This window comes from Myripristis murdjan, chromosome 18, assembly GCF_902150065.1.
Source record: "Myripristis murdjan chromosome 18, fMyrMur1.1, whole genome shotgun sequence".
Lineage (NCBI taxonomy): Eukaryota > Metazoa > Chordata > Actinopteri > Holocentriformes > Holocentridae > Myripristis > Myripristis murdjan.
The window spans coordinates 16499645-16527416 of NC_043997.1; the positions used below are offsets into that span (position 1 = coordinate 16499645).

General features: G+C 40.9%; 1 protein-coding gene across 1 annotated transcript in view; it reads right to left on the reverse strand.

The window, feature by feature from the left end:
• LOC115376791 (phospholipid-transporting ATPase ABCA1) overlaps positions 1-27772 on the reverse strand; it is a 185306-nt gene that overhangs the window by 145367 nt on the left and 12167 nt on the right. The window contains exons 3-11 of the mRNA XM_030076559.1: positions 25311-25404; positions 24589-24730; positions 24292-24419; positions 22340-22467; positions 19476-19661; positions 11918-12004; positions 11502-11682; positions 3938-4077; positions 3033-3149 (exon numbers count right to left, since the gene is read on the reverse strand). Of these exons, the coding sequence (XP_029932419.1) occupies positions 3033-3149; positions 3938-4077; positions 11502-11682; positions 11918-12004; positions 19476-19661; positions 22340-22467; positions 24292-24419; positions 24589-24730; positions 25311-25404 (1203 nt within the window). The remainder of the gene's footprint in view (positions 1-3032; positions 3150-3937; positions 4078-11501; positions 11683-11917; positions 12005-19475; positions 19662-22339; positions 22468-24291; positions 24420-24588; positions 24731-25310; positions 25405-27772) is intronic.

Consider the following 27772-nt stretch of genomic DNA (forward strand, 5'->3'; position numbering starts at 1 on the left):
GTGTGTGTGTGTGTGTGTGTGTGAGAGAGAGAGAGAGAGAGAGAGAGAGAGTGCTGTGAGGGGGAAAAAAGGGTTCCCAGCTCCTCACACAATAGGTCTTACATAATAAGGTAATTTTACTCCTAGCTCAGTATTAGTATAAATGTATTCACCACTATTTAGAAGACGCCACTATTCCCTCTACTCCCACTTAGTATTTGCATATTTTTTCTGCTGCTGTGAAATCAGCAGCCATGTAATAATACGGTAATGACAGAGTTACTACATAAACTCAAATTAGAAAATATGGTGATAATTTAATTAGCGTGTATGCAGAGAAACACTGAAACAGGACCTAAACCTACTGGTAGATAACAAGTTATGTAATTAAATCAACAATTATTTCACGTAGTTCTTGCATTTTGAAGCGCGAGACGCTATTTCCCGTTTGCAACTCCAAGACAGCGCATGCTATTTCTAACTGATCCTTCTAAAAATGGGGTATCCTTAGTTGAGATTCAGATATATTCTGGCCAGTGTGTTCAGTGGCATTTCGGGGTCAACACTGCTGTTGATATTCTGGTTAACCTTAGGTCAAAGTGTCAAATTAAGTAATTTCTATGCTGCATTTGACCTTTTGGAAAATCCTTATATCCATGTCACGATCCCTCAGAGATGGGTATATTTTAAAATTTGTGAGTCATTAGGAACCGCGGAGTAATTTGCCAAAGACATGCTGTCAAATTACAACTTGCGAGCATCACACTGTTAATCCTGTTGAAATATTTTCAGGCTTTGTCCGGCCACCCATGTGGCTAAATGTGTCACTCACTGCCTAATGTTCAGTGGCATTTGGGCCAGAGAGCTGCAGATATGCCATTTAACCTTGTTGGTCATGTGTCAAATGAAATTATCCATCATGACAAGGTCTTCCTGTAAATAAGTAAAATGTTTTCCCTTGGCTTTTGAAAGAGGACGAATGGTCAGGTTGTGGTGCATTATGCTTGGTGCACGATCATGCGCGTGATAGTGCACCAACCTTGACTTTTGTTCAACAGGCAGTGGGAAATTGATTTCCATAAATAAAACTTCATTTCGCCAAAGACTATGAGCATTGTGAGTGTTATAGGATTAAAGGAACGAGGTCAACTGAAGTGAGGACTTCAGATTCAACCATAGAAATTGAATGGGTACAACTGGCAAGGCGAATCAGAGTATTTCCATGTGCTTCACCTCGCCATGGCAACAGCTGAACACGTTCACCCGATGTCACAGCGACGGCAGAAGAGTTTATTTGCATCAAGAGAACTGATGCATGGCTGATAGAGACATGTTCTGTTTTCATAAGAAAATGAGTGAAAGAATTGTGAAAATAACCTTGTGACTCTTGAATTTGATTCAAACAAATAAACAAAAAAGTCCTACCTGGTTGGTTGTTGGTGGCTTTGCCAGAGCATTATTCAATAACTTTGTTTACAACAACACAGCTAATTAGGGTTAATTTAGCTCACATCAAATAGCTAGTATTAATGTTAGCATGAGATAGGCTCTGAAATAGCTTTCAATAATTTTAAATACCTTTAGCAGCGCACCAATGATTTTAATTAATTTCATTTAGGTTCATTGTTGCTGCGAGATCCAAAAATTCACCAAACAGCCGGGTGCTTGTTTGGTCATCATGGAAGTTTAATTAAAGTTATTCGAACAAACTCTTCAGTCGATGCAGTGACATCAGTTGATCATTTACAGCTTTTGCCTTGGCAAGGTGAACAGAAATGCTCTGATCTGCCATGAAATGAAGGCCCACGCCGCCTCTACCCATTCAAATTCTATGGATTCAACAGACAAAAAAACATGGAATAAGCATGAAATTTAGTAAATCAGTCCAGCAATGAGAAGCACATTAACTCAACCATCAAATTTCATGCTTATTCCATGTTTTTTTTTTTTTTTGTTAGCTGAATCTAAAGTCTCACTTAAATCAGCCCTTGACAACACCACATGCACCATGCACATTTAAGTTGAATGTCCAGTATTTGGAGAGACTGTAAACACAATGTAAAGGCACAACAATGGTGACATTACTATCATGGCAAACTTTCTTTTTTTAAAAAAACACTTTCTATTTCGAGGCAATTTCTCAGAATGTGCACTGTCTGTCTAGTCAGGTCTAAACCCAAAATCCTGCAGCTCAACTGTAGTTGTGCCGGTGATGGTAATTGGTCTATCAACGTAAAATGTGTCTGCGACCTTGAAGGACCTCTGAAGATGACAAAGCTTCGGAGCGACCATCTTCTACAGCGAGGGGTGGGAAGGGAGAGAGCCAGGCTGGGAGAAAATGAAGACAAAGGAGGATTGCTGGCCCATTTGTGTAAAGGTTAGGGCTAGGGTAATGAATACCCTGGCTATATGGAGCTTCCAGTGTCTGCTTGCCTCCAGCTGCCTATAAGCTCATTTAGAGTGACACTGGAGTAATGTCAGCGTCAAGGAAATACAGGGAGAGGCAGAGGGAGAGAGAGGGAGAGAGAGAGAGGGAGGAGGATAGGGGATAGGGAAGTATGTCCTCTCCTTTTCCAGATAATCCCTTCTGCCGTGATGAAAATTATCCTGCACTTATCCATAATTACTTTCCTCCCTCGGTTTCTACATCCTGCATAAAGTGTAACGAATTGATATACACATGATGTGTATATTTTCACCTGGAAATATGGAACTGTTAAAGCGGGATAGTGCCAAAGCAGCTTTTTGAGATTATCCAATCACATTCTGAAGGCAGGAGGAACCCCACTGTAAAATGCTTACAGTTTAAAATAAGTGGAAATTCTTTATGCAAATGCAAATGGTGCATCTGATAGTTTAATAACCTCTAGGCAAAAGGGATGAACGATGGAGGTCTATTAACTTGTCATCTGATGTAATCTGCTGACACACCAGATGTTAACCTTTTGTGAAAATGTGAGGGAAAAAAACATCAATTAAAAGGTTTACAATGTAAGCCACGGGATTCACGTCACATCACACTGTGTAATTTCAAGGCAGGCGCTGAATCTTACCCGTAGTGCATTGATTTGGTTGCTGTTCTGAAAGAAATCCCAGACACGTGGCCCCAGCTCATCCCAAAAGTCTGCCAGCTCTCTTAGCATAGCCAAGGCATTGAAGGTGCGATTTGCCTGAAACAAAAAGGGGAAACAATGCAATCCAGTGTTTAGCGACACATGCATCTCACCTTCCACCAATTGAAAGCATACCCACTGAGCCTCCTCTATTCCTTTGGAGCCGAGTCAGACTTGAAAGTACGCCACATCTGCACATTCCACCTATTCCCCGGAGAAACTCATCACATTCTATCACCTCGACCCCCCATGGTGACAAAATGTAAATGGGGTTATTTACCCCTGAACACCGACTTGTAAACAATCTGACTATGCCGGGTGTGAAAAGGGCCTCCTGCACAAAGACCGAGCTGCTTGCTGTGAAGTCGGCGGATTTTGCTCACACTCATTATCCCCACTCAATATTCTCGTTCCAAAATCCCCACTGCTTGCCTGTTGTTTGTTTTGCTTATGCAGTTATCAAAATGATGTTAATATCTCGGAGAAATGTCATGAAAAATGCATTACATCCACCACCTACCATGAATGAGCACCCCTCACTAGCTTTTTAAGCTTTTTTTTTTCCAGGGAAAGGTTCTCACACTGCGTTTGGTGCAGGGGACTGTTTTTACTTTTCAGTATGATGAGGACGCCTCCTCACAACTCAATTAGATACAAATGCTGACATTTTGATGAGAACAAAACATACAAAGCTCCAAATAATGTTGTTTGTAAGGCTTGACACTTTTCGCACAACAAATATAGAACCTAAACTGCTACGAGTGAGTGCTCAGATGCTTTTTTCCACGCAGGTACAAGTCTGTGTACATATGTTTGTGTCGTGTTTAGTGTACACAATTTTTTACCTCTTTCACCAAGAGTTGAGCAGCAGGTGTATCAGGTGTGTAGAGGACCTTCCCCTGCAGGAAGGGCCTGAAGGTGCTCCAAATGTAGCGCAGACCAGGTGTGCCCTCCAGGGTGTCAATGAGTGTCTGGCAAAAGTCGTCTGAGAGGAGAGGAGAGGAGAGAGGAGAGGAGAGGAGAGGAGAGTAGAGGAGAGGAGAGGAGAGGAGAGGAGAGCCCAAGGAAGATCTGATGCCGTTGTACAATTACAATTACAGAATGTTGGACATGTTTCCAGATTCATGCAACTGACCTAACAACTTCCATCTAACAAGCTCCAGCAAAAAATGGCAAATCCAAAACAAAATAACTCTCCTCAGTGCTTTCTCATCTTTAACCCTTTTGCGCATAGCGGTCACTACAGTGGACAGCTGTTTAAAGTCATTTTCTCCTAAATGCAGTGGTTTCTATGGTGGAATTGCATATCAGCTGTTAGAATGCTCTCTGCTGCTCCCCTCCATTGAGGTTTATGCAGAGACTGTCAATTCTTGTTGCTGAAAACATATTAATACTAGTATCATGACATGATAATACCAGTCCTGCATCCTTAAAGAAGTATGGAGACTCACAAAAATGTTCATGCCCTAAGAAGAGTAAAAACACATCAGAAAAAAATCTTGACTCAGGCTTTCATAATTCATGCATCAAAGGTTTAAGTGCTCTTATTCGTGGAAAGGAAACATCAGTGTTCACTAGGCTAGGCTAGGTGTGTAAATCACAAGTCTTTTCTCTGAAATCCAGATTATTCCCACACAAATTTATTCCCAAGAGGGAATATCCTTATTGCCTTTTGTTTGGTTGCTGGCTGCAGCGGCCATTATTGTGCGTCGCACTAACACTGTTTGAACATTTAGGAAGGTGGTGTGCTTGGACGGAAATGGTGACAGAGATGTGCCATGGGAATCTCAAAATATAGGTGTATCTCTAAGATTATTGAAGTTCCTGAATATGCATACAGCTCACAGCACATAAAGCATCCAAAACACACCACTTTCATTGCTTGTGTAAAGGTAAAACATCTTCCTGTGAGTGTTTATCCTGGAAAAGTCTCACCTGAGTGTTTAGCAAATTAATGAACTGGATACAGGTGTAATTATCAGTGACTGATAGTAATAAAAAATTGCTGCAAAAAGGAGAATCATTAGTAATCTGTCAGCATGAATGTTGCCAGGTTGGGAGAGTGCTGCAAAGGTGAGATCAGGTCCTGCACTGCAAAGGATGGAGGCTGAGGAGGAGGGACAACCTGGTATGTGTGCATCTTGGTGTCTGTGTCTCTAACTCATTACCTGAGACTTGTGCAACTAGTCATTCGGCAGCTGATCTAACTGTCCATGTCTCCATGTTTTCCCAATTTGTTGAATAGTGTGCCAGCTGTTATGATCACCCATCTTTTCTATCTGTTCCTTACTGTGCTTTTTATCCTCTTGCGGCTTAGTTTCCCCGTTTTTCTTCACCTGTCTGTGCTTTTAACATCGTTTTTTCATTTTTCCGAGTCATGACCTTAACAAAACCTCTGTCATCTTCGTCTTCTCATCTCACCAGGGCATCTATTTCTCCCATCAGGGAGATTTTAGTGGCCATTTTCAGTGCAATTAAATGTTAGCCTTTCTGCCCGCTGGCCATCTTTCGCAGGTGCTCCTGGGAGGTCTGTGTGCCGAGAGCTAATGGCCAACCCTTAGTCTAAGTCTGGCCAGCTGTTCCCTCCACAGACGGCACAGATGCCACTTCCTGTAATCACAACACTTGGAGACAGGAGATGTGTGAGGCACACAGCTTAGCTCTCTGCTCAATAGATTGATATCATTAGTGTGTCAAAAAAAGCATCCATCTCCTAACTATAAACTTTTCAGAAATTGAAAAAAGAAAATTACACTTATTTATTGTAAGAAACATGTATACATTATGCAGCTCAGTGACAGATGAAAGACCTGGTGGTGGATTTCCAACTGAAAAAAAAAAAAAAAAAAAAAAAAAAAAACGGCACTCAGACCTGTCTAAATCCAGGGTGAGGATTTCAAGATGGATTTTCAAGATGGTGCAGATGGTCGCCTGCAAGCAAGCAACACATGCTCCTTTTCCACTAAAATATTACGGCGCCAAAGTTCCTGTCTTGCTCATAAAAGGGTGTTCTGGGGAAAAAGGGAACAGCCTAACCTCTTGTGCGTTTGTGTTTCCACCACAACCTGAGAACGGTGAACCGTGACGCTGTGTTTGGTTTTGGAGAAGAGACGTGGTCAAGACGAGGCCCACAATGAGACTGAGGATGCTTGAAAAGCAAGTGCTGAAAAGAAGAAACTGTGTCTTGAGTTGAGTGCTAAAAACTCCACCCTGACTGTCCCCAGGAAATCGGTGAGTAGTAGCCTATTTCAGGGACCATTTTGAGGCCGGGGAGTCAAAAGAGGGTCTCGTTCCTCCGGTGGAAATAGTTCCTGCTTGTTCAAAAGGGTTCCTGTATTCAGGTGGAAAGTTCCTATAATATAAAAGGTCTAAAAGAAAACGGATCCAGCAACTCTCAGGCAATGAACAAGAGAGGGCAGAGTACACTGATCTTCTTGAGGAGGATAAGATCTTTCAGTGGATTCAACAAGCCACTCCTCTGATCGACTTCTCACAATCCTGTGCCTTGAACACATCGATGCAAAGTTTGCTCATACTTTTTCGAATCTGTCTTTTTGTACATTAACATGAACTGGGGCATATCTAAGGGCACTTTTTTCTGTACATATTAATCCGTCTCCATATTCCTATTATGGTAGTGATAATGAGAACAGACAATGATGAATATGCACCTCACACATTGTCACCTCTCCGCATGTACTGACTGGTACTTCCATCTGGAGATTTTCTGTAAGATGGGAAGCTTGCCATGTATATATAATTTGAACATTTTCTGCATGTTATTTATAATTGTAATTTAAATATGTTTTACAGTCCACATTCATACACCCAGTAAATTACTATATATACTGTATGTATGACACATTTTTGCAAACTGTGCTTTCATTTTTGTGTCATTGGTTATATATTGCAATATATTGATATTTCATACTTTTTTTCAAACTGTTAGGTAGCACCTTTTAATGTCATAAATATTTATTTCTCGAGACATAAATTCATACCTACTGATGTTTATTCTTAACTAGTTGCTGTAACTGTTGTCTGCAATTGTGTGTTATGTGTGACCATTTGTTCATTCATGTTCATTGTTCATTCTTTGCTTGTGTTTGCAATGTGGCAAGAGAACATACAAAACTCTACACAGAAAGGATGGGGGCTGGGAATTGAACCTATGAAGCTTTCTTTGAGAAGACAGTGATTTTTTGCTTTATTATTTTATTTACTGTGTTTGTTATTTCCCTGGCCAAAGAGGTGAAATCTCCAGCAGGGTATACCCATCCGTTCATCAGGGTAACTCAAAAACTACTCAATGGATTTGCACAGAAACTGATGGGAAGGTTGGTCAAGGGCTAGAGAAGAACTGACAGATATTATCACAAACAGGGCCACAGTTTCCTATTGCCTCTACGTAACATCACAAAACCCAGCAGGAAGATTGCGTCACTGGTCAAGGCAGCACTGACCAAGTTTCCTTACTGACTGGCTGAGCATCAGCATGTCCTGTTACAACAGCACTGCCAAAAAAGGGACAGGGCTTCACACAAACAGGGTCATAACTTCCAGCTGCCACCCTGGTGGAGGTCTGCACTCTAAGTGCCTTCTTGTGAGCTTATGCGCTTGCCCAATTTCCTCTTTGAGATGATTAAAACTGTGACTACATGTGATGTGCTTTTTTCCCCTGCTGAAATGCATGACATAGTTCTGAGCCTCATGTGTAATACAGAGGGCAAGAGAGCACAGAGTGCAAGGGATGTTACATCATTCATCATTCTCGTTGCTAGGCAACACAATGTTTGACAGCTTGTCACAATATATTTAGCTGACGAGGATAATGTTTAAATAAAAATGGATATAAGAAAGCTGGAGATGGCTCGGCTTGAAGAAGAGGATTAAGAGCATATTCTGTGCCAAGGGTATACAGTAGTTAAGTGTGAGGTCTCAAAGTGCAGCTGACATAGTATGCAATGCAGCTAAGTTAAACACATGCTTAACATGGAGTGAAGTTTGTAGGAAACATCTTCCTTCACCAAGCCATTGAAAATAACTGGAAAAAAAAAAGTCAATGTTGCATTCAAAAGCGCTTTTCACAATGTGATGCCTATTTGGACATATACAATGCATTTCCACACGTTATTAGTGTGCCTGTGTTTGCAACACAAAACATACTGTAGACAGGGTGACAACATCAACAATCAAAGACCGTCTGCAACCAAAACTTGACTGGATATGCCTTTTCTTTAGGGACACAATGGCACATGAATATAAATGGCAGTGAAAAATGCATGGCACAAAGATGTTGATTATGTTTTCTTAGTGGAATAAAAGTCTATTTTTTCTCCTTTCATTTATTTGTGTGCTATGCGTGTGCCTTGTGATACACTGTAAATCTTTTTCAACAAAAGACATGTATTTTATTACACAATGGCAGTAACATAGTACTGGGGAATCCATACTTTACACCAGGTATTGCCACAGTCAAGTAATTGCTTGGAGCCTCAAGTCAGCCCCTCATCTTACCTGGCAAATTTAATCAATTTGAGTTGTACCCTGGAGATGGGCTCAATTCAGCGCTACAGTGCAACACTGCTGTCGTCTCACTATGCTGACACTACAGACAGTCTCTCTCTCCCTCTCTCTCACACACACACATACACATACACAGAGGAAGAGAACAGCATATGTATATATTACACACATACAGTATTTCGAGCAGAGCCAGAAGCATGTATGCACAATCACAGACACACTCAACCACATGCTCATAATCACACCCTCACACATACACACACACGTGCAATGCACACACATCACCTGCACACTGATTGTGACAGTGCCAAGGTACCACATGTGCCAATCAAGACTGCACTGACTTCTCTCCAGCACTACAAATCAAGTGCTGTCTTGCTCACAACATGCAAAGTGAAAGTCAACTACGCTTGGATAAATGTCATTAAAGTCACTCTCCCACATGAAAAACAGAGAGAGGCGTCTTTGGCATTCAGCACCGCAGGACAAGCCTCTCTCACCTCCAACCACTGACAAGTCAGACAGAGACATTAGTGCCTCCTTCAACACCAACATATCACAGGCATGTGCTTAAAAACTAGAAAAAGGAGGTATGAATTACTTACTATTCAAAGAACCACCCACAGGCAAATACTCAATAAGTAAGTCTTTGGATAACACCATGAGTCTTGAGATAATTAGACATTGTTATGAGCTAAGTCAGAGAAAAGCACAGCAGTGAATAAAGTAAAAATGGCAAATGAGAGACGGAGGGTTGTCCTGAAAGATTATTAGAAGATGCATTTGTTTAAATGGCTAATGATTGCCATAGGTACAGTTCACGCCACATCTGAGTCAAGAAGTAGGATCAAACTACAGTTAGACTTTTATTTTTAAGACCGTAGCAAGTCATCAAACCAATTCATCAGTACCTACAGGTGGTATTAGCTGGAATTTATTGCTTATGAAAGCCAGCGTATTTCTGTTGGGCAGCCAAGGCATTCAAATGTGAACCATGATGACAACACCACAAAGAAAATCAGCAACTTGCAAGATGAGCCATATGAATGCATCAGTTACACATTCAGTAGAAGCCCTATCAAATGTCCCTCCTTTCCTTAATCAAATTTCCCCTAAGAGCTTTACAAATATTGGTGAGACTCTTCTACCCTACAGAGGTATGCGGTCACCTACTATTCATATTTTTGTGCTGGGCAAGTTTTGAAAAGGGTAACAAGCTGAAATTACTGTTTACTGCCATGGAAAAACAGCTACTACCCCGACTATGGTATAATGGCCGTGTTAGAGGTTCTCCGTTGCTGTCAAAGATTAATTGGAAAGAGAACAACACTGAGCCATCTGCAAAACCCCTGCACTGGCCTTTATTATTGCTATTTAACTATTCCTTTGTGTACTAAAAACACTTACACTGTAGTACCAGTGTACTAAAAATACTTACAAATGACACGTAATTGGCAATTACGCAGACATACTGCACATTCCATATTCATTTAACTGTACATAGACCTAAACAATAACAAATCTATGTCAAATCCAAAAAAAAAAAAAACAAAAAAAAAAGCCATTAGCATGCTTAAAGAGATGTTAGTGCTTATTTGGTATGGATGGCACAATGTTTTGCTAATTTGCAGTGGCACCAGCATGCAATTCCACTTTAGAGTGTAACTTTATTCCCAGGGAAAAGAGGCTTCTTATTAAAATCTCATGTTGTGCAGTTTTCTCCAAAGAACAGGCATTTAATGGAAAAGGAAAACATGGCCTCTAATTAGTATGTGTCTGCAAGTTGCACTGAGGATCTGATGCTCAAGGACGTCATGGAACAAACACATTTATTGATTATCAAATAGGCCCCCACAACAGAGTTTTAGCAGCAGAGAGGCAATGGTTTGGCCCCAATTGCCCCATTTTTGGCCCCATTTTGATGAAATTTTTGTCTAGAGGACATCTTCAGATTGAAATGTTGCAGCTCTGTAATAACATTGCTGTAGTTTAATAACGTGTGGGCACACGCTGAGAATCTAAAAATGTGTCTTTGCTCATCATTTTTGTTTGAGGCCTTGTGCATTTCATTGTGTTTGGTTCACTGCTGAAAATGTCCAACTTCAAAATGTTCAGTCCTTGAAGTATTTTTCTTAAATAAGTAAAAAGAGTTATTGTGATGAGAGACCTCCACTTGTTGCCAAGGCAGTATCAATGACACACACACACACAAAAAAAAAAAAAAAAAAAAAAAAACATGGCAGAATCAGGCAGATCAACACAAGTTTCAAGAAAATGACATTTGACTGGAGAAGTATTAACAGTTTGACAGCTAAAGTGAACACACTCCCAGAAATGTTTTGCATGTATGGGCATATTCTGTAGATGTAGATGCCTCATCTTCATTTCATTAATACTGATATTTAAAAGTTACTTAATTCGCCAAACAACACTGACAAATCATAACTTGCAATAATTCAAGAATGGTGAATTTCTAAACAGAAACGCAACTTTAGAAGAGAGAAAGAAAAAAAAACAGGTGCTCACTGGTATAAGGGAGGAGGGGAAATTAGGATTAGAGTTTTGTGTGTTGTTGTGTCCTCCATGATGTGTTTTAGATCTTATCTAAACGCTGAAGCATGACTCAAAAATGAAAGAACAAGAGGGCAAAGGACAGATATTGTTCCTAGAGGCTGACCTGCCAGCCGAGGATGCATTCAGATGGTGCCTTAAACAACCAGAACAAATTAAAAGCCCCAAGATAAATACGGTTTGACAGAAAACATCTGGGAGAAGAGCAAGATGACTAATACTAATAGTAACTTTAGTGCAGTGATCACAGGTGGAGCCCTCCAACATGTGCACTGCTGATCCAAGAGCTTGTGAGGACAGTTCATTATTAACAGGACTTACCTGACCCGTTGTTAGCCATCTGTCTAGGAGTGCGAAAACTTAGGGTGATGTTGGTGGAGTTGAAGTCAGGTTCCTTCCCACACAGCAGCATATTGAAACTTCCAATCATGTCGTCTTGGAAATTCAACAAACCAGCAGCTTTAAACGCCTTGGAGTTCTGTAATTTGGTTATCTGTATACAGGCAGGAGCAACAGGAATTAAACAATATCATGATTCTGAATCAAGATCTATAGTAGGGCTTCCTCGTAAATCTGTGGCGATCTTTTGGGTGCTTTTTGCAATCACACTGACTTGATATTTTCAGTAACTAGGAATGGTAAACAATACTGTGTGATTAAGGTATATCACTTACACACAGTCAACTGATACATGTGTTTCTATCTGGTGATGATTCAGATGCACTAACCTCCTCAATGACTGGCAATGCATTTGCAGTGGTTTTCCGTAGGAGTTCAGCTGTGTCTGCCGGATTCAGATCTAAAGTTGATGGTAGCTAAAGAGGGAGCACGCAAAGTCAGAGTTAGAACTGTTTTTGTATTTCAAAATAAAGTTCTGTTTAACACAAGCCTCCCTTTCAAACAGACCTTCATTGGTTTAAATACACATTTAGCTGCCTAAGGACACAGAAGCTTATCAGAATGAGCCAACTCAGCCCTTTGGATTCTTGACCACTATAAGGCAAGCATAACTCTATTCTGCACCAGCTTTTCTTCAGCGCCTGAAGACCTGAAATACTGCCCGCCATCAATCCCTGCAAGCACTACTCCAAGTGCCTCAGCACCGAGTGCACATTCTGGGATGTAGCAGACCCACCGACTGCCAGGCTGTTTCATCTGCAAGGCGCTGACAGCGCTGGAGGCATTTCCACCGCTCCCCAGAGCTGTGGTTGGAATGCAATGATAGTGAGGCAGAGTGCGGTGATGGCCCTCCTGAGTGCAGCCCATCTGCCACATTGTCAGATCTCTTGCTGTCGGTCTTCCCACCCTCAGTGAAGAGGATGACCAGTGCCATCCATGGAAGACGCCATTCTCCCAGTAGCATCTTTTAGGGGTGGCATTCCAGACAAGGGTGCCTTGACTCTGTTTTTGACTAGTTGGTAGACTTGACTGGCATGAGACAGATTTGACCCGCGTGTTAGCTATCTAATGGAGTGATTCTTGCTGTGTTAATAAAATGCAGTATCTTACCCCTCACTAAAAAGGTTAATTCCTATTAACGTCCACAGCCTGTGCTCTGCAACTCTGCCTAAAACAAGAGATAAACATCCTTAAGTGTTAATCATCTCTCTTGGGGCTCAGACTCCACCAGCCTGTAAGATTAATGTGACAAACTCTCATAGAAAACCCATCCTCACTGCCTTCCAGACCAGCGGATGAAGGCGAAGAGCCAGCCTGTAGAGAATTGCAAGGAAACGATTTTCTGAAATGGCTTGCCGAGTGAGAACAAACCCTGCTGGTGGGTCTCATCACCAGCAAAGCTTATTTTTTCTGTCAACTTTCCAAGTTACCCGATAACGGGTAATTCGGAAGAGTGGTTGATTCTAATCAGACCCATGCTCTCCACAGCCTGCCTCCTCTGTCGACATCCGCAGGAGTCGTTTAGATGTTGTTGAGGAGAGGAGCAACCATTGGTTTCTGCTCATATGCCTGGCATATACGAGCTGTGCATCAGAATGGGTATGTTTTTTCATTGGCCATTTTGAATTCAGCTCATACCCATCCCTGCCGCCTCCTATGCCAGTGGGTGAAGCTGAGGTGCTAGCTTGTTCAGGAATCGTAGGGGAAACTCAACTGTCATACTTGACTGGTCAGCGTCGCTGAGAATGGTTGTTTTTGGTCAACTGCCCCAGCTCGGATGAATAGTTGGCTACACAGCCAGCTGAGCAGTCTCTTCAAAATCAAACTCACTCTAACCCCAGCTTGTCTTCTTTGAACTCTGCTCAGGCAGTTTGACTCCATCCATCCAGTCTCCCCTCACTAGGCTGTTGGGTGGCAGAGAAGTCCAATATAACGTGTAAGCTTTCTAGCATCCCGCCTGGCGCTGCATGCCTGTCGTCTGATGGAGTTTCATCAGGAATAGCTGCTGTTTTCTAACTTAATCAATGGACAAAACACAAAACGGAGTGTACGTTTGTTGTGTCTTGCCTGCGTTTGAGTAAGTATGAGATGCATTTGTTCTAATCTAAGCAGCTGTCTGCCCCGGCTCCGTGCAGGCTCGCATCTCAGCTGCATCTCACAGGCATAACCACAACCTGAAGCGTTTATTTAAACTTCATGCCTTTTTTTGTCGACAGTACACACATAAATGCAAGGTTGATGCACAACAATAAAGGCGCTTAACACACACACACATACACACACACACGCGCGCGCGCACAACACTCGCATCCTCCACACAGCAGAACCTCCCAAGGGTGGAAGGCAGCCAGGGCACTGAGATGGGGCTGAAGCTTCTCTTAAACACACACACACACACACACACACACACACACACATATACACACAGTTTTTCTCTGTCTCCACCTGTTAAAACCTCCAGGTCTCAGCCCATTAAATCCACAGCTTACCCACCATCTAATCGACCTATAAATTGAGGAATCTCTGTATGTATGTTGGTATATCTGCCTTTCCTTCGATTTTCTCCACATCCACTCATCCGATCAACTTCACACTGCCCAAGTGTGTTGCTGAGGACCCAAGGAAGCGCAGTGTCAAGTGTGAAGTTGTTTGGATGAGCGAATTTCCACAAAGCTGCAAGCAGCGAAACTGTAGGCCAAGCAAAGTTTTGAACTGGCACTGCACTAGTTTATTTACATTTTGCAAACCTAGGCTATTTGTTATTTCCAACGTCATGGATTTACCACAATTTTAGTAAGTTTTTTTTTTTTGTGGTTTTATCATTGTTTTATCATTTTAATTATCTAACTTTTATCATATTATCTTTATTTTTTTGCAATTATATAACTTGCTCTTTAATTTTAATGTTTCTGATCGCATTTCTTCTCCTTTATTGCTCTTTATTTATTGATTCTGTATTGTGTATTCCTTTTCTTAATGTGTTAACAACAGAAAGTTTGCTGTTTGACGCTTTGAACTGTGCAGACAGGACGAAATTGGTACAGACAGTCACTCCAGTGTCATGTGAATGCTGTTGTCTCCCAAGCGCTGATGTGACCCCTGTGTCTAGATAAGGGGTAAGAGTCTCTCCTGTTCCCAAGCCACCCTGCTGCATCAGAAGGTACACAGGCTAATGCAGGAGCGATTCCGCTTTTGGAAAATATCAAGTTATGGTCGATTGTGTCTGAAGCTCAGCATAGTTTCTCACCGGCAGCTAACTTCCAAAGCCAGGCTGCCCAATGCAGGCTAAAAGTGATGATGTACCCGCTTTCCCACTCTATAGGCAAGAGACCACTGAGTCAAGCAGGCTCATCCTGATTGGCTGAGTAGGTGCATGCACGTGTGGTTAAACAAATAGTGCCCTATTAGGAATCTCCACTTGTGATCATACACCTTGGATTAGCATACAAAACCATCATCTAATTTATTTATTTATTTTAAAGCATGTGCTAAAAAAGAAAAAAAAAAAAACAGGCTTGATAATGAAAGGCCAAAGTTACACTTGTCATTCAGTATTATTATTATTATTATTATTTTTTATCTGATACTAATATTAGATTTTTATGGGATTATGCGATGCCTGAAAATGGCTGTGCGTGTCAGCATTAGCTGCCTCTAGAATCCTTATTATCATTTGAGCCTTACCACTGAGAATCTGATAGTAATTTGATCTGTAACTAAATGCGTCCTGGCATCATACCTACCATCCTCGGCAGTTGATAATAAAAGTTGCATTGAAATGGCAGGTGCAACTGTAGAAACTGTGCACTGCAGTGACACTCTACCCTGAACCCTACCACTTATCTGATTGGAGCAGCTAAACTCGAGCAACAATGACTAAATACTCTGGGTAGCGCTGGCACATGTTTTCAGTTTCTGTCACTACCATGCATCAAGTGTAAGCCTATGGCAAGGAAAATCCTCAGTACATGAAACTATGCATCTCTGAAAGGCATGTAGAGAGAGAGAGAGAAAGGAAGAGCTGGAAGCACAGGAAGCATGAGAGCGAGGGGGCGGTGGGTGATGCTATATTGTTATTAAACATGAATCTAGTCACAAATAAAAATCCATTCAAAAACGACACTTTTGCTTGGGTAATAGCGGGGCCACTTACTGAGTCCTGAGTACATTCATTTAGGCTCAGCTTTACCCTCAGTGTGCAGAGACATCAGGATGAGTGAGATTGAGTGAGGAAGCGTGGGAATCTCTCTTAGACAATTTTGAGCAAAACAGTTTGAAATCAGCACTAAGAAGTGGATGGGCAGAGAGATTTCTGCACTGTATCCCATTAAGAGGCAGATAAGGGGACCCCCGTAGAACAAGCCAGTCTTTCAAAGCCCATCTGTTAAACGCAAACATTCTCCACTGTATTGCTAGGTTGGTGAGTGTTCCACAGCTTGTGTGTGATCAAGCAAACTAATTGGGAGAACAGGAACAGCATAGCAAGTGAACTGTGAAGAAATAAAGCACAAAGTTTAAAGAGGCTCAGATCTTGCACTTAGAAGACATGCAAGGATGAAAACAAGGTATTTCAATGAAGCCTCTAAAAGAAATCACCATTTAATTGCTTTTCCAGACAGCATAAACCTAGCAGGTAAGGTTTTGCAAGATAACCTCTTAAAAACACAGATTTTAGGGGATAATAAATAATATTTTAATAAGAGATAAATGTTTTCATAAGCCAATGAAACTGCAGAGGAGATTCTACTATCCTGGAGAGACTGCAAAAACTGACATTTGTATGACCTCTGCTGAGCGCCACATACTGTGCATTCAAATGCTTCACGGTTACTGCCTTCTCAATGCTCTGTGCTCTAAAATAATTTCCCGACACCTAAATACAAAGTTTGGGAACCGATGTCTAAATCACACTCTGCTACTCACTGCCTCAGTGATAAACTCAGATTTTTTTTGCCCTGTCGTTTTCTTTATGTCGGTTGTTGTTATCACTGTTATTCAGCAACGTCAAGCTTAAAGTGTGAGAGCTGATGTTCTTTTCCATCCATTTGCTTGAGGCGCTGAAGAGCTTTTTCACCATATCTTGTCTGGGCTTTCTTTTCAGTGTCTGAAAATGCCTGTGGGCTTAAATTGTTCAAATGCTCTCCCCTACGAACTTCCTGCCTTATCACTTATTTATTGGATTTGCTGTCCCATATATTTTCCCTCAAAGATAAACTCAAAGAAAAGTGCAGGCTTTCATCATCCCAAAGGGAAGTCTAAGATTCAAAAGAATCCAAGAAAACACTGGTCCTAATAAACAAATTATTTCTACCTGATTGCTTGCAGTCACTGGAGACCACAGTAGTGCACAAGGCAGCATCATTTTGAAGGGCTATACTGACTGGGATGGATACAAAAGATGATCTCTCACCCACAACTTAATAAATAAAATATATATAAAAAAAAAATAAAAAAAAAAACTCCCTTAGTCACAGAGATGGAGAACGATAACATTTAACTTTTGAAACTTTTGATGGTTGCTGAATAGTCGGCACAGAAAATCACTGTCTCTGAAAATAATCTACTTCCAGCCATAGTTAAAACAGACTTTGTAACCACAGCACACTTAAACTATTAAATTAAAATAGTTCAATTGCTTCCTCTGCAGCAGAAAATTCATCGACTTTGCTTTGCAAACTTCAAACTTGTGAAATGTTAACTAAATGCACATAATGACCAAATAAAGGCAGTGCCAAAATACACTAAATATACCTTCTTTGCTTATGGTGATTTAAGCAGACTTTATTGAAAGGGCCACATTACAAATTTAAAAAGCACACCAAGGCATTGAGGCACAGCTACCACATGAGAGAGCTCCCTTAGATCCTTTTTTGCTATTTTACTTGCAACTGTCAACATGTCTTTTTTTCCCCCAAAAAACAAAAACAAAAAAAAAAAAAAAAAACTACCTCCTTCTCCCCTACAATTATTATAATTTACATTTTTTTTTTTTTTTTTTTTTTTTTTTTTTTTACTCAAAGCAGCATTGCCTTTTTCACTCTGGTATGTTTTTTTGCAAGCGACTATGTGTCATTGCTGGAATTTATACTTGTTGACAATGAACACATGGAGACTTTTTCTTTTTTATTCCTATCACAAACAAGTCCAGAAGGCTCAGCAGGACACTCTGGCATCCAAGAACCACCTACACTACCCTGACATTGTATCTCTACTTAATGCTATACACCAGTAACTTCTGCACTTGCCATCAGTACCAACAACAATAGCCAGATGGGACAGCTGCCCATGGACCTGGCCCTTCTGGCTTGAAAGTCATTAAATCACCCATGCCTCAAATTCACATGAGCTAACTGTAACCAGAAATGCATGTTACCAACAATAATATCCTCCATTTTAAACAGCACGCTACTCTGTACACTATTCATAATTAATAACATTATGTAATCTGTTATGTAACTTGTTACCCCCAACACTCACCCTGACATTGCATCTTCACTTGAAGATATACTCCAAATAATCTCTTAACTCACTATCAAACCCAACAGTATGCAAATAGGACAGCTGATGCTGCTGGCTTGAAACTTGGCTTGGCACCGGGGTTTGGCTGAAATGACCCACTCCTTAGTTTGGGAATCAAACTGCACCAGCGACAATATACAAGGATTTTACAATGCTGTGCGACCACAAATTTCTGCTGCCATCATTACACCATCACATCATACATTAACTCCTATCTTGGTTGTCATATTGATTTCTTCAATTTGGACCCCGGCTGTTGGCTCTTCTTATCAGCCCGAGCCACTGATTGATTTTTTGGCTGCTTCATAAGCCGCCTTTTTGGACCTCGCCATCCACACGAGAACCGCAGGTGCATGTGGAGGAAATTTTGCAGCACAAAACTTCCACCTGGCATGAAATGGCCTCCAGTCCTTGCCCCTGAGCCTCAGCTGACGTGGCAGTGCAAGCCACAAATGAGGCTATTCAAAACATTCAAAACACCAAAATATTCAGAACATGTGTATTCATGCACAGTGAATAGGCGTTCTGCTAATTCCAAGTATTTCAGCACCCTCAACACTTCCTTCTTTAGAACAAGTTCCAGACACATTGCACAGAGCATCACTGATGAAAGAATGCACATAAACACGACTGATTAACACAAGGCTAATGAAAAAGTAAACATGCCCTCCCCCACCAATGATGCAGGCACTCCTAGGGCCAAACAATACCATGATGTATCACCCCTCCCTGTCTGATTAAAACAGGAACAGTTGTATAGCAGTTAGAGCCTTTCAAAGTTTGAAATTTTGACCTTTAATTATGGCGTCCCCCATCAGACCTTTAATTATAGCATCTCCGTTTTTTCAAATGCCAGAAGACAAAGCCAAAATGCATCACGCCTCCAAGTTCCATCAAAATCATACCTTTGCCGTGTGAGACATTACTTTTGAGTTTCAAATTTTGACCTTTAGTGCTAGCACCCTCATTAGGCCAATCAGTACTTTATGAGTATAGCTGGATGTGTGCAGAGTAGCAAGTCTCAGGTCAGCTGCACTTGTGACACAGGAATAAGGATAAAGCCTTTACCCTTTATTTATAACATCTCATCTGAATTACTGTAATGTTTCACCAGAACACAGTCCTAAAATGCAGCATCATCCCAAATTTCCGACATTCGTCAAGATCAGCTTTGTATGAAAGACCACATTTGAGTTGAAAATTTTGACTTTTAATTGATAAATCAGTCCCATTAAGCCAACCGGTGTATATTTCAACACTGGAACATGGTACAAAGATGCACCATTCTTTCACTTTTGTCAAAGTCAGACCCCAACCTCCTATTTCTTTGTGCGGGGAGCGACAAGCAAATCCTACCTGAGAGAACACCTTCCTCGTGTCCAGGTTTTGGACGAAAACCAACTGGGTGTTCATCAGCTGCTGTGGACTGAGGGAGCAGCTGACATTTTGAAAAGCCTCCTTGTCAGCCGGGCTGCTAAATTGGACATATTCATCCAGAGTTGTCCCCTCACATAGGATGCTCCTCATTTCTCGTGGCCTTGGGACGCCCATCATCTGAAGAACAAAATACCAACTCTGGTAGAAGTCTGCAAACAAGACAACTTAGCATTTGCCTATAAACAGTTTTTCTTGACGGTATTAACGCAGGCTGCATGTGTTTTGCCCTTTGGAAAAACGTGCGAACATAGCACCCTGAATCAGATGTCAAGTTAATTTAAAAAGCATGTTTTTTTGTTTTAAAGTCACTTTCAAAAGAACAATTCCCACACCTATTTCATAAGACATTTCAGTGAAGCCATCTTAAATAGAGAGTGGCTGTAAGCTTGTAACCTGTCCCCCCCTACAAGCAATAGGATAGCATAAATATGAAAACACATTTCACTACATGAAAGTCTCTAACAGCATACATAGAGCTAGAAAAGTGAAACACTCAAACAATTATACATGTACCCCCCAAAAATGCTCACACCAAATGGGTAGATTACTATAAAATAAATGCTAAAGGCATTTTCACAAATATAGCATTTGTAGATGAACCTGTAGGGATACATTTACATGACATACAGGGACTGATGTTACCACTCACCTCTACCAGCCACTCTGGCACGTTGCATTTGCCTTTACAATTGTTGTAGTTCACTTAAGGCACCTGAACTAATTAAATCACCTCAGTGTGACACTACATGATACTTCTACTCCCATGAGCCCTGCCTGCACACTGTCTGCTCATCCCATTTGGTCCATCCATCGTCTCACCAGTGACAGACAAACTAAAGTAAATACCCTAAACGGCAAAAAAGTGCTAACGGGTGCAAGCCCTGGTCAGTATTTGGGAAGAATAAACAATCTACCTTGAATGTCCCCTGTTCACATTTTAACAAACATCAAACCGGTAGTGGCTGCAGGAGGTGGCAGCTGCCCGCTGCTAGCGAGAGAAAAACTCTGTAAAAAGTGTCGCTGGCTGATCTAATCTGTCAGTGAGTGATGGTCAAAATAGGTTAAGTACCCTGATACTTCACAACTGTTTTGCTGAGACTGCCTCATCTTTTTATTGACTTTTTACAGTATGTAGCTGCTGGATCTCAACTTGGCTGTAAGAAACACTGATCTATAATCGTAAAAAATGTATATACTATACATCTAAAATGAAATACTATAGATCAGTGGTTCAAACTGGAAAAAAAAAACGATACTTTTGGAGAGAGCAGGGCATCCGGTGCACAGACAAACAGTGGGGAAAACTATAAAAAGATTAAGACTAAGACAAATGAAGTCCAAGGGGAGATGAAGAGGAAGAACAGGGATCTCAATTAAAAGGGGAGTCAGGCTGCTGGGTGTCTATAGGATATGATCCAGCTTAGGAAAAAAAAAAAAAAATCATGAAGCCCACTGCAGTGTCTGTCAGGTTTATGGCACTAACAAGGCACAACCAGTGTGACACACACACAGTTTACTAAGGTGGGATAGATACACCTACAATGTTTTCTTGTTCATATAAAATGTTATTTCTAAACAAATGCATGCCGTCTCCAATGAGCTCTTATTACTTTTTGCTAAGCGGGGGATTTCAGCTGGTCAAACTTCTATGTAGCTAGTGACTTTGGAAAACCACTAGACAGTGGCTGAACCAAAAAGTTAATGTCAAGCCCTGATGGCATACAAAACAATCAGCATCAATAAATAAATAAAACCGAGCATAATAAATACAAGACCTCACGGGCAAACACTACATCATTGTATCCATATGAGAAGTAACACTAAACCAATTTCCCAGTCAAAAACAATGTATTTATAACATATATAAGTTATATGTCATGTAAATGTATCCCTACAGATTCATCTACAAATGTAATCTGCTATATTTGTGACTGTACACACACATGCACATCCACAGTCAGACTCACAATTGAGAAAATGAGGCGGACGCAGTGATAAACACGTACGGGCATGCAAACACACTAGATAGGCACAGAAGTGAATATCTCCTGTTACAGATAATTTTCATGGCATTTACACTTCACTAGACAGTGTGTAGTGATCTCAAGAGATGTGTGAGAGAGACAGAAAATGGTACACAGCGTGTTTTGTGAACCACACCAAGACCTTGTGCATTGCGAGCACATGGTACATTATGCTCTGCAGCCCACCGAACCACCAGGATGCCTTATGTTCAGCAGAGATCTATTTAAGCATCCATGCTAATGCGGGCCAAACATAATTGCCTTCTTGCAGATCATCTGAAATGAATGGGTATGAATGGGGGACATTTGAGAGACAAGATACTCATCTCACTTGTTGTTGCTGTAAGGGCAGTTCCTTGCAGATCATCTATGCAGCTTCAAATGTATTTTTTGTCGGTGAATTCAATACCAGAAACAGCCTTGATTAAAACTGGCAAGATAAATTGCCCCACAGGCAGTTCATGCTGTACATTATACTATAGGCTAGGACTTAATGCATTTTGAAATACTCAATCACAGCACTGTTGCCCGATATGGTCTTTTGAACGTCTCTTTGGCAAATTTAATTCTATTATTTATAGATAGAGTTAAGAAATCTGCTTTCAAAGCATTTGGAAAACAGTTGCTCAATAGTTCATTTTCTTGCCCCCCTGATGCATGGTTTTGCAACACCTCAACAATAACAGAAGCTATAGCAGTCAGGGCTCACAGAGACTGTTTTTGCAGTTTCCACTGGCCTATATACAAGTGCAAACACAAAACAATACTTACCGGATTCAGGGGAATGTTTGCAGCCATCAGACTTTGGACCACAGCTGGTGGTATGGACAAGTCCTCACTCAAATATGTGGAAAATGTCTCATTGTCATTCAGAATACTCCTCAGAGGCACCAGTCGACCTTAAACATGAGGGTTGAGCGCGAGAACAAGAGATGTATCATTACGTTAGCAAAACAAGAACTGAAGGGTCGCAAAAACATATAACAGAAAATACATTACACCAGTGTTCAAGCACCTGCGTATTTACTGAATGGGCGTGTAAAGTTGAAAAGTCCTCCAAGAAGGTATATATTTAGCAATTATGGAATATTTTACAAATTTTCAAATGCAGCACATGACATGGCATGCCATAAGTGCAGTTCTTTGATTTGTTCCACACATTGCTTTGGATCTCACATGGTCATGAGGCTCTGTTGAATTATAGTTGAAATTATGCTCTCTAGATGAATGTTGCAATTAAAACCTTCACTGGTGCAAATAGGGACTCAACACTGGAGCTGCATGAGCTAGTGCAAGCAGACAATTTGTCACTAAACATGTTTCATCAGATTATTAACCGGCTATTTTCTCCTAATTAGTTGCCCACTGATAGTCATGATTTAAAAGAGCCAGTGTCAACACCAACTGATGGTTCAGTATTAGCCCCTCTCAGCTGACAGAAAGAATGGCTTTGTAAGAGAGGGATCCCACTGTTTCTCCCACACTCGTTCACATATCGGTTCAACTTGTGATTTTGGCTCTCTGGCACTCCGGCATGTGCAGTTGAGATGATGAAGGGGTTATGTAATTAAATTAGATTAGCCCTTTTGTAAGTGTAATACATGCAAGTCAGTCAATTATCAGTATGAGAGGGGGGGGGAAGTGACTTGTATTAGATTATTCAAGGTTCAATTAAGATAAATGTTAAGTAAAAATAACAATCATTTGACACTGGCTGGAATTAATGATGCTATTCGATACACCACTCACAGGATAACAACTCCTGCTGAACATGTGTTATTATTTTGCCCTTTACGACTGTGGTGCCAGCAGTGAGATGAACAGGGTAAGAGTACAGGGAACCAGAACATGCTCTGGGCTCATCCTGAACACCGCTGCCTTTCTGATTGAAGTGAGCACCTGAGCCTTTTAATCAACCCTTTCGGTGAGGGGGGAAAAAAAAGGACAGCACATTCACCTTTGCCACCCAAGTCCTTTGAAAGCACTCCATTCCCCATTCTTGTTAATGACCTTTTGTGCTCTCGTCTCAGATGGCAAATCCCATTAATTATGCCCAGGCTTAGATCTTTGATGGATTTAATCTTGTATATTACAAGCCAGCGACCCCAAAATGCAAATGGCCCACAAGCCGCTTGTTGAACGGCAGCTCCCCCCCTCCTTTGCCTATTTGCAAATTAGGTGCTGTATGAAAATCTGAATATCATCAGGCTAAATGAGCCTAATGCAAAGCAGCAACTTATCAAGACAAACGATCTATCAGTCTGCATGGCAAATTGCATCATAAATAATCACGCGCCATTGTTTTTGAGGGATAAAGGAGAATAACAAATCCTCTAACTTGTCATCCACATGAAGGGGATACTTTCCTTGATGGAGGGTACTTAACAAAGACAGCGGAATGATTGTTACTGTGGCTGAGTGTCTACTGTACTAATTATTTCTGAACCATTACTCAGTGGCAACACAACTTTTATATTGTAAGCTCAACAGGAAATGAAAATTTGTGCCTCCAGCCATCTGCTCTTCACCAAGTTCTTTGATTGCAGCCTGAGGTATTAGATAACAAAGAGTGACAAAATGAATATCCATAACAATATCCGCATATCCATAACAATGCCCTTACTTAACAGTGGGGTCGTTTTAAAGCCAATGCATCAAGATTCTTGGACAGCAACAAATTAGTTTAAATCCCACAGTTGCATTTCTATTGCCAGTGTCCATACCTTTACCAGAGTTTGATTGTGATAAGACTGCAGCCCACCGGTCTACAGCTTCGGCCAGCCTTTGCACATTGCTGAGAATGGATCTGTTCTGCACGAGGGTTTGTAGTTCAATCAGTATCCCAGCCATCCTGGTGTAACCAGAAGAGAGAAGAGGCAGAGAGTACAGCAATGTCTGCACTTTTGTGTTTTAGATATTATCTAAAAAAAAAAAAAAAAAAAACACTCCAGGAAACATCACTGACATTCATTCTACCACTTTACACTTTAGAGAGAGAAAGGAAACATCCATGGACGTACGTGGAATGGTTGAAGTTGTTGACTTGACCCGGCGTCTCTCCCGGTGTCGGGGAGCTCAAACAGGGATTGTCAATGTTACACATCATACCTTGGAGCCAAGGCAGCACGCCAGCCGAGGGCATGGCTTTGTTTGGATAGTGACCTTAAAAAGAATATGGAGCCAGTATTTTTCAAGTTTTCATTTTATCAAGACACTGTGACATCTTGCCATTGTTGGGCTGCATTTTTGCCTGCATACCTCGATAATGATGTTGTGACAATATTGTAGGAATGCTGTTTTCATGAGATATTTACACACGAGATTTGTGATGAACAGTCATTAATAATGTAGATATGGCGACCAAGCAAGCAAAGACAAATTATTTAACAGCTAAAACAGCCTAATAAGTTCAGAAAATTGCCTTTACTGCAATACACTCATAAAATCCAGGAATCATTTGTGCCACATCACATTATTATGGTATCCAAAATCCCAGACAATGTCTAGTCTCATACCACAATATTGATATAACATCGACATACAGCCCAGACCTACAAATTATCAAATTGAAAGTTTGTAGAGAAGCAAAGTATTTTAAACAGCTGTCTACAATATACAGGGCAAAGACAGACATAGTTTAACACAACAATGAGGTTAGATAATTAAGAGTCAGGTATCCGTGATATAGTTTCCTAAATACTCTGTAGATGATGCAAACAGATATACATGTGCTTGGACTTACAGTTGCCTTTGTAAATTGGCTTATTGGTGGACCGCACCCACACCAGGATGAAGAAGAGAAAGAGAGGCCATAGCACCTCGACTACCAGGCGTACCTGCGGACAGGATTCACACATAAAATGATGTCACATTTTGTTGAAATGCAACCTTAAACAGGGGCCCAAAGGTATCATGTCCCAGGTAAAACTCACACAGATCTGCTTTGAATGGTTGTAAAAGGAAAATAATAGGTGAGTATTTGATGATATTGTGTATGAATGTGTTCAAAAGGCCAACAGGAACTGCAGGTAATGTTCTGCCAGTGTCGGGAGAGATGAGAGAGATGACTAGCAGACAAACAAAAGTCTTTTGATTTATGTAATAGGTCACGTAAATCGACACTGAACAAAGCCTGACAAAATTGGATACAGAATGTAATGGAAACATCACAACACTGTGATTCGCACTTTTGATCAAAGCTGCTGATTAGAGAATAGCCTAACTAATAATGATGATAATAATAACAATAATAGCTGAAAAACTGGTATAGAATTGACTTAGATTCCTCCAAAATGCAGCATTTTGTAAAATCACCATTTATTTTGGAATCTTCTTTTCAAATTAAATGGTTCTGGGTCCTGGCTCTGAAAAGGGCATGACTGTGTAAGTCTCTGTGTGTGTGTGTGTGTGTACGTTTACATATTTATTATAGGTGCCTATGCCCTTGTGCATATCTCTTTTGCCGTTTCTCTTGCTATTACTGGGGCATTTACTGGAATGAGACAGCAAGTTCTGTTTGTGACTCCCCAAACCAAACCCATCACACTCGCCTTATCTCCTCCTCTCCACACTCAGTCCCGCTCTGGATGAGGAGCAGCTTGCCAGCTACTTCCTTGCTTTAATTCAGCCACTTCAGTACCTACTAGAAAGCCCCTGTCCCACTGCGACACACCAGGCTTTTATTTTAACCCCAGGGAATGAGTGGAGGGAAAGAGAGAGGCCAAAAAGCACCAAATGAGAGACCTGAAGGCTTTCCTTGGCTTGCGTACTAGTTTTTTTTTTTTTTCCCCTCCACATTTTGTGCTTTAAATAGCCCTTAAGGAACATTTCAGAGACAAAGAGAGAGATACCTAGACCCTAGAGTTCTGAGATTTCTGATACTCCTTTTACACTGACCTAAAATCCCACTATCACTCAGGACTTGAGCTCAGCGTAAACCTGTTAACCCGATGTTTCAGCCCTGCATTGTGCGGGAACCAACCAGTCATTTCGCATTTTTAGTGCAATATCTACAAAATTTCTATGCTTCACTTTTCTGTTAATCTTTTCTGAAAGTGAGTAGTTGTATTTTAGAACTCCAATATCATTTCAGCAACCTTTTATTAGTTTTATTAGTTTCCATTAATTCCACTATAATACGTAAATTAACTTTAAGAGACTTCAAACTTTCTTCACACCATTCTATCACCATAATAAAGTCATTCACATAAATTTTTCACATTAAAAAGTGGCAGCACTGTTGTGTTGTGGTGACTTGATATTGGGCGATGTGAAACAGTCCATCTTCTGGAAAACAGTCCCCAGGGAAATGTTTGCGTTACACAGCTAAGTATCAGTTCTTTGGTCTATGAGCGGCGACGACGATGGGTGTTTCAACCAAAAATTTAAATTTGAAAATGAAGGGATTTTGATTATGCGTTGTGAGATCTCCAGCACCACACATGATTTGCAAAAAGGTTTGTTGCGATATAAAATGTGGCTAAATTTTTGTAAACCGGTCAAACGTTCCATATCACCGGCATGGTCCTTTAAACCCTGCAACAGTCCTCAGTCACTGTCTTTGGCTTTGGCTGTGATCAACTGAGGTGTAAACAGGTCACCCAGCAATCTGTGACTTGTGAGGACACGATGATAGAAGACAGGCAATCCTAACCTCAGTGTAACTTCAGCCTGTATAAATAACAAATAAAACGTCCATCTTATGAGATGGACTCAGTTTCAGTCGGGCTGGAAGATCACGACACCAGTCGACCTGCAGGCGAAATATGCAACCTGCAAGACTTCTGCTAATGTAAACAGTGTCACCTCCTTTATTTCAGCAGGTAGTTCAACATAAAAAGGTATAAACCCACTTCCATGATGTACAAGTAGTACAGCATATCTGAGTCATCTTGATTTATTTCAAATTCAAGCATAATTCAGCCTCCACCAAATTCACCTACAAGCTTATTTCTAGCACTGCTGTCACTGAGGAAATTTTCTTAAAACATACAGTGACTAAAGGAAAGCTGCACATGAAAACTGAGGGGTGGAAGAGTGTAGATGTGTGCGGGATTTTGTGTATATATAGATTTTACTGCATAAAGGTAATTCAACCCTGCTATAAAATGTTTCCACCAGCGTGAAATATCCACAGGCATACACAGCGGACGACTTCTGAGGCGATATTACAATGCTGCAGCTCATTGTGCCTCAACTCTTCAC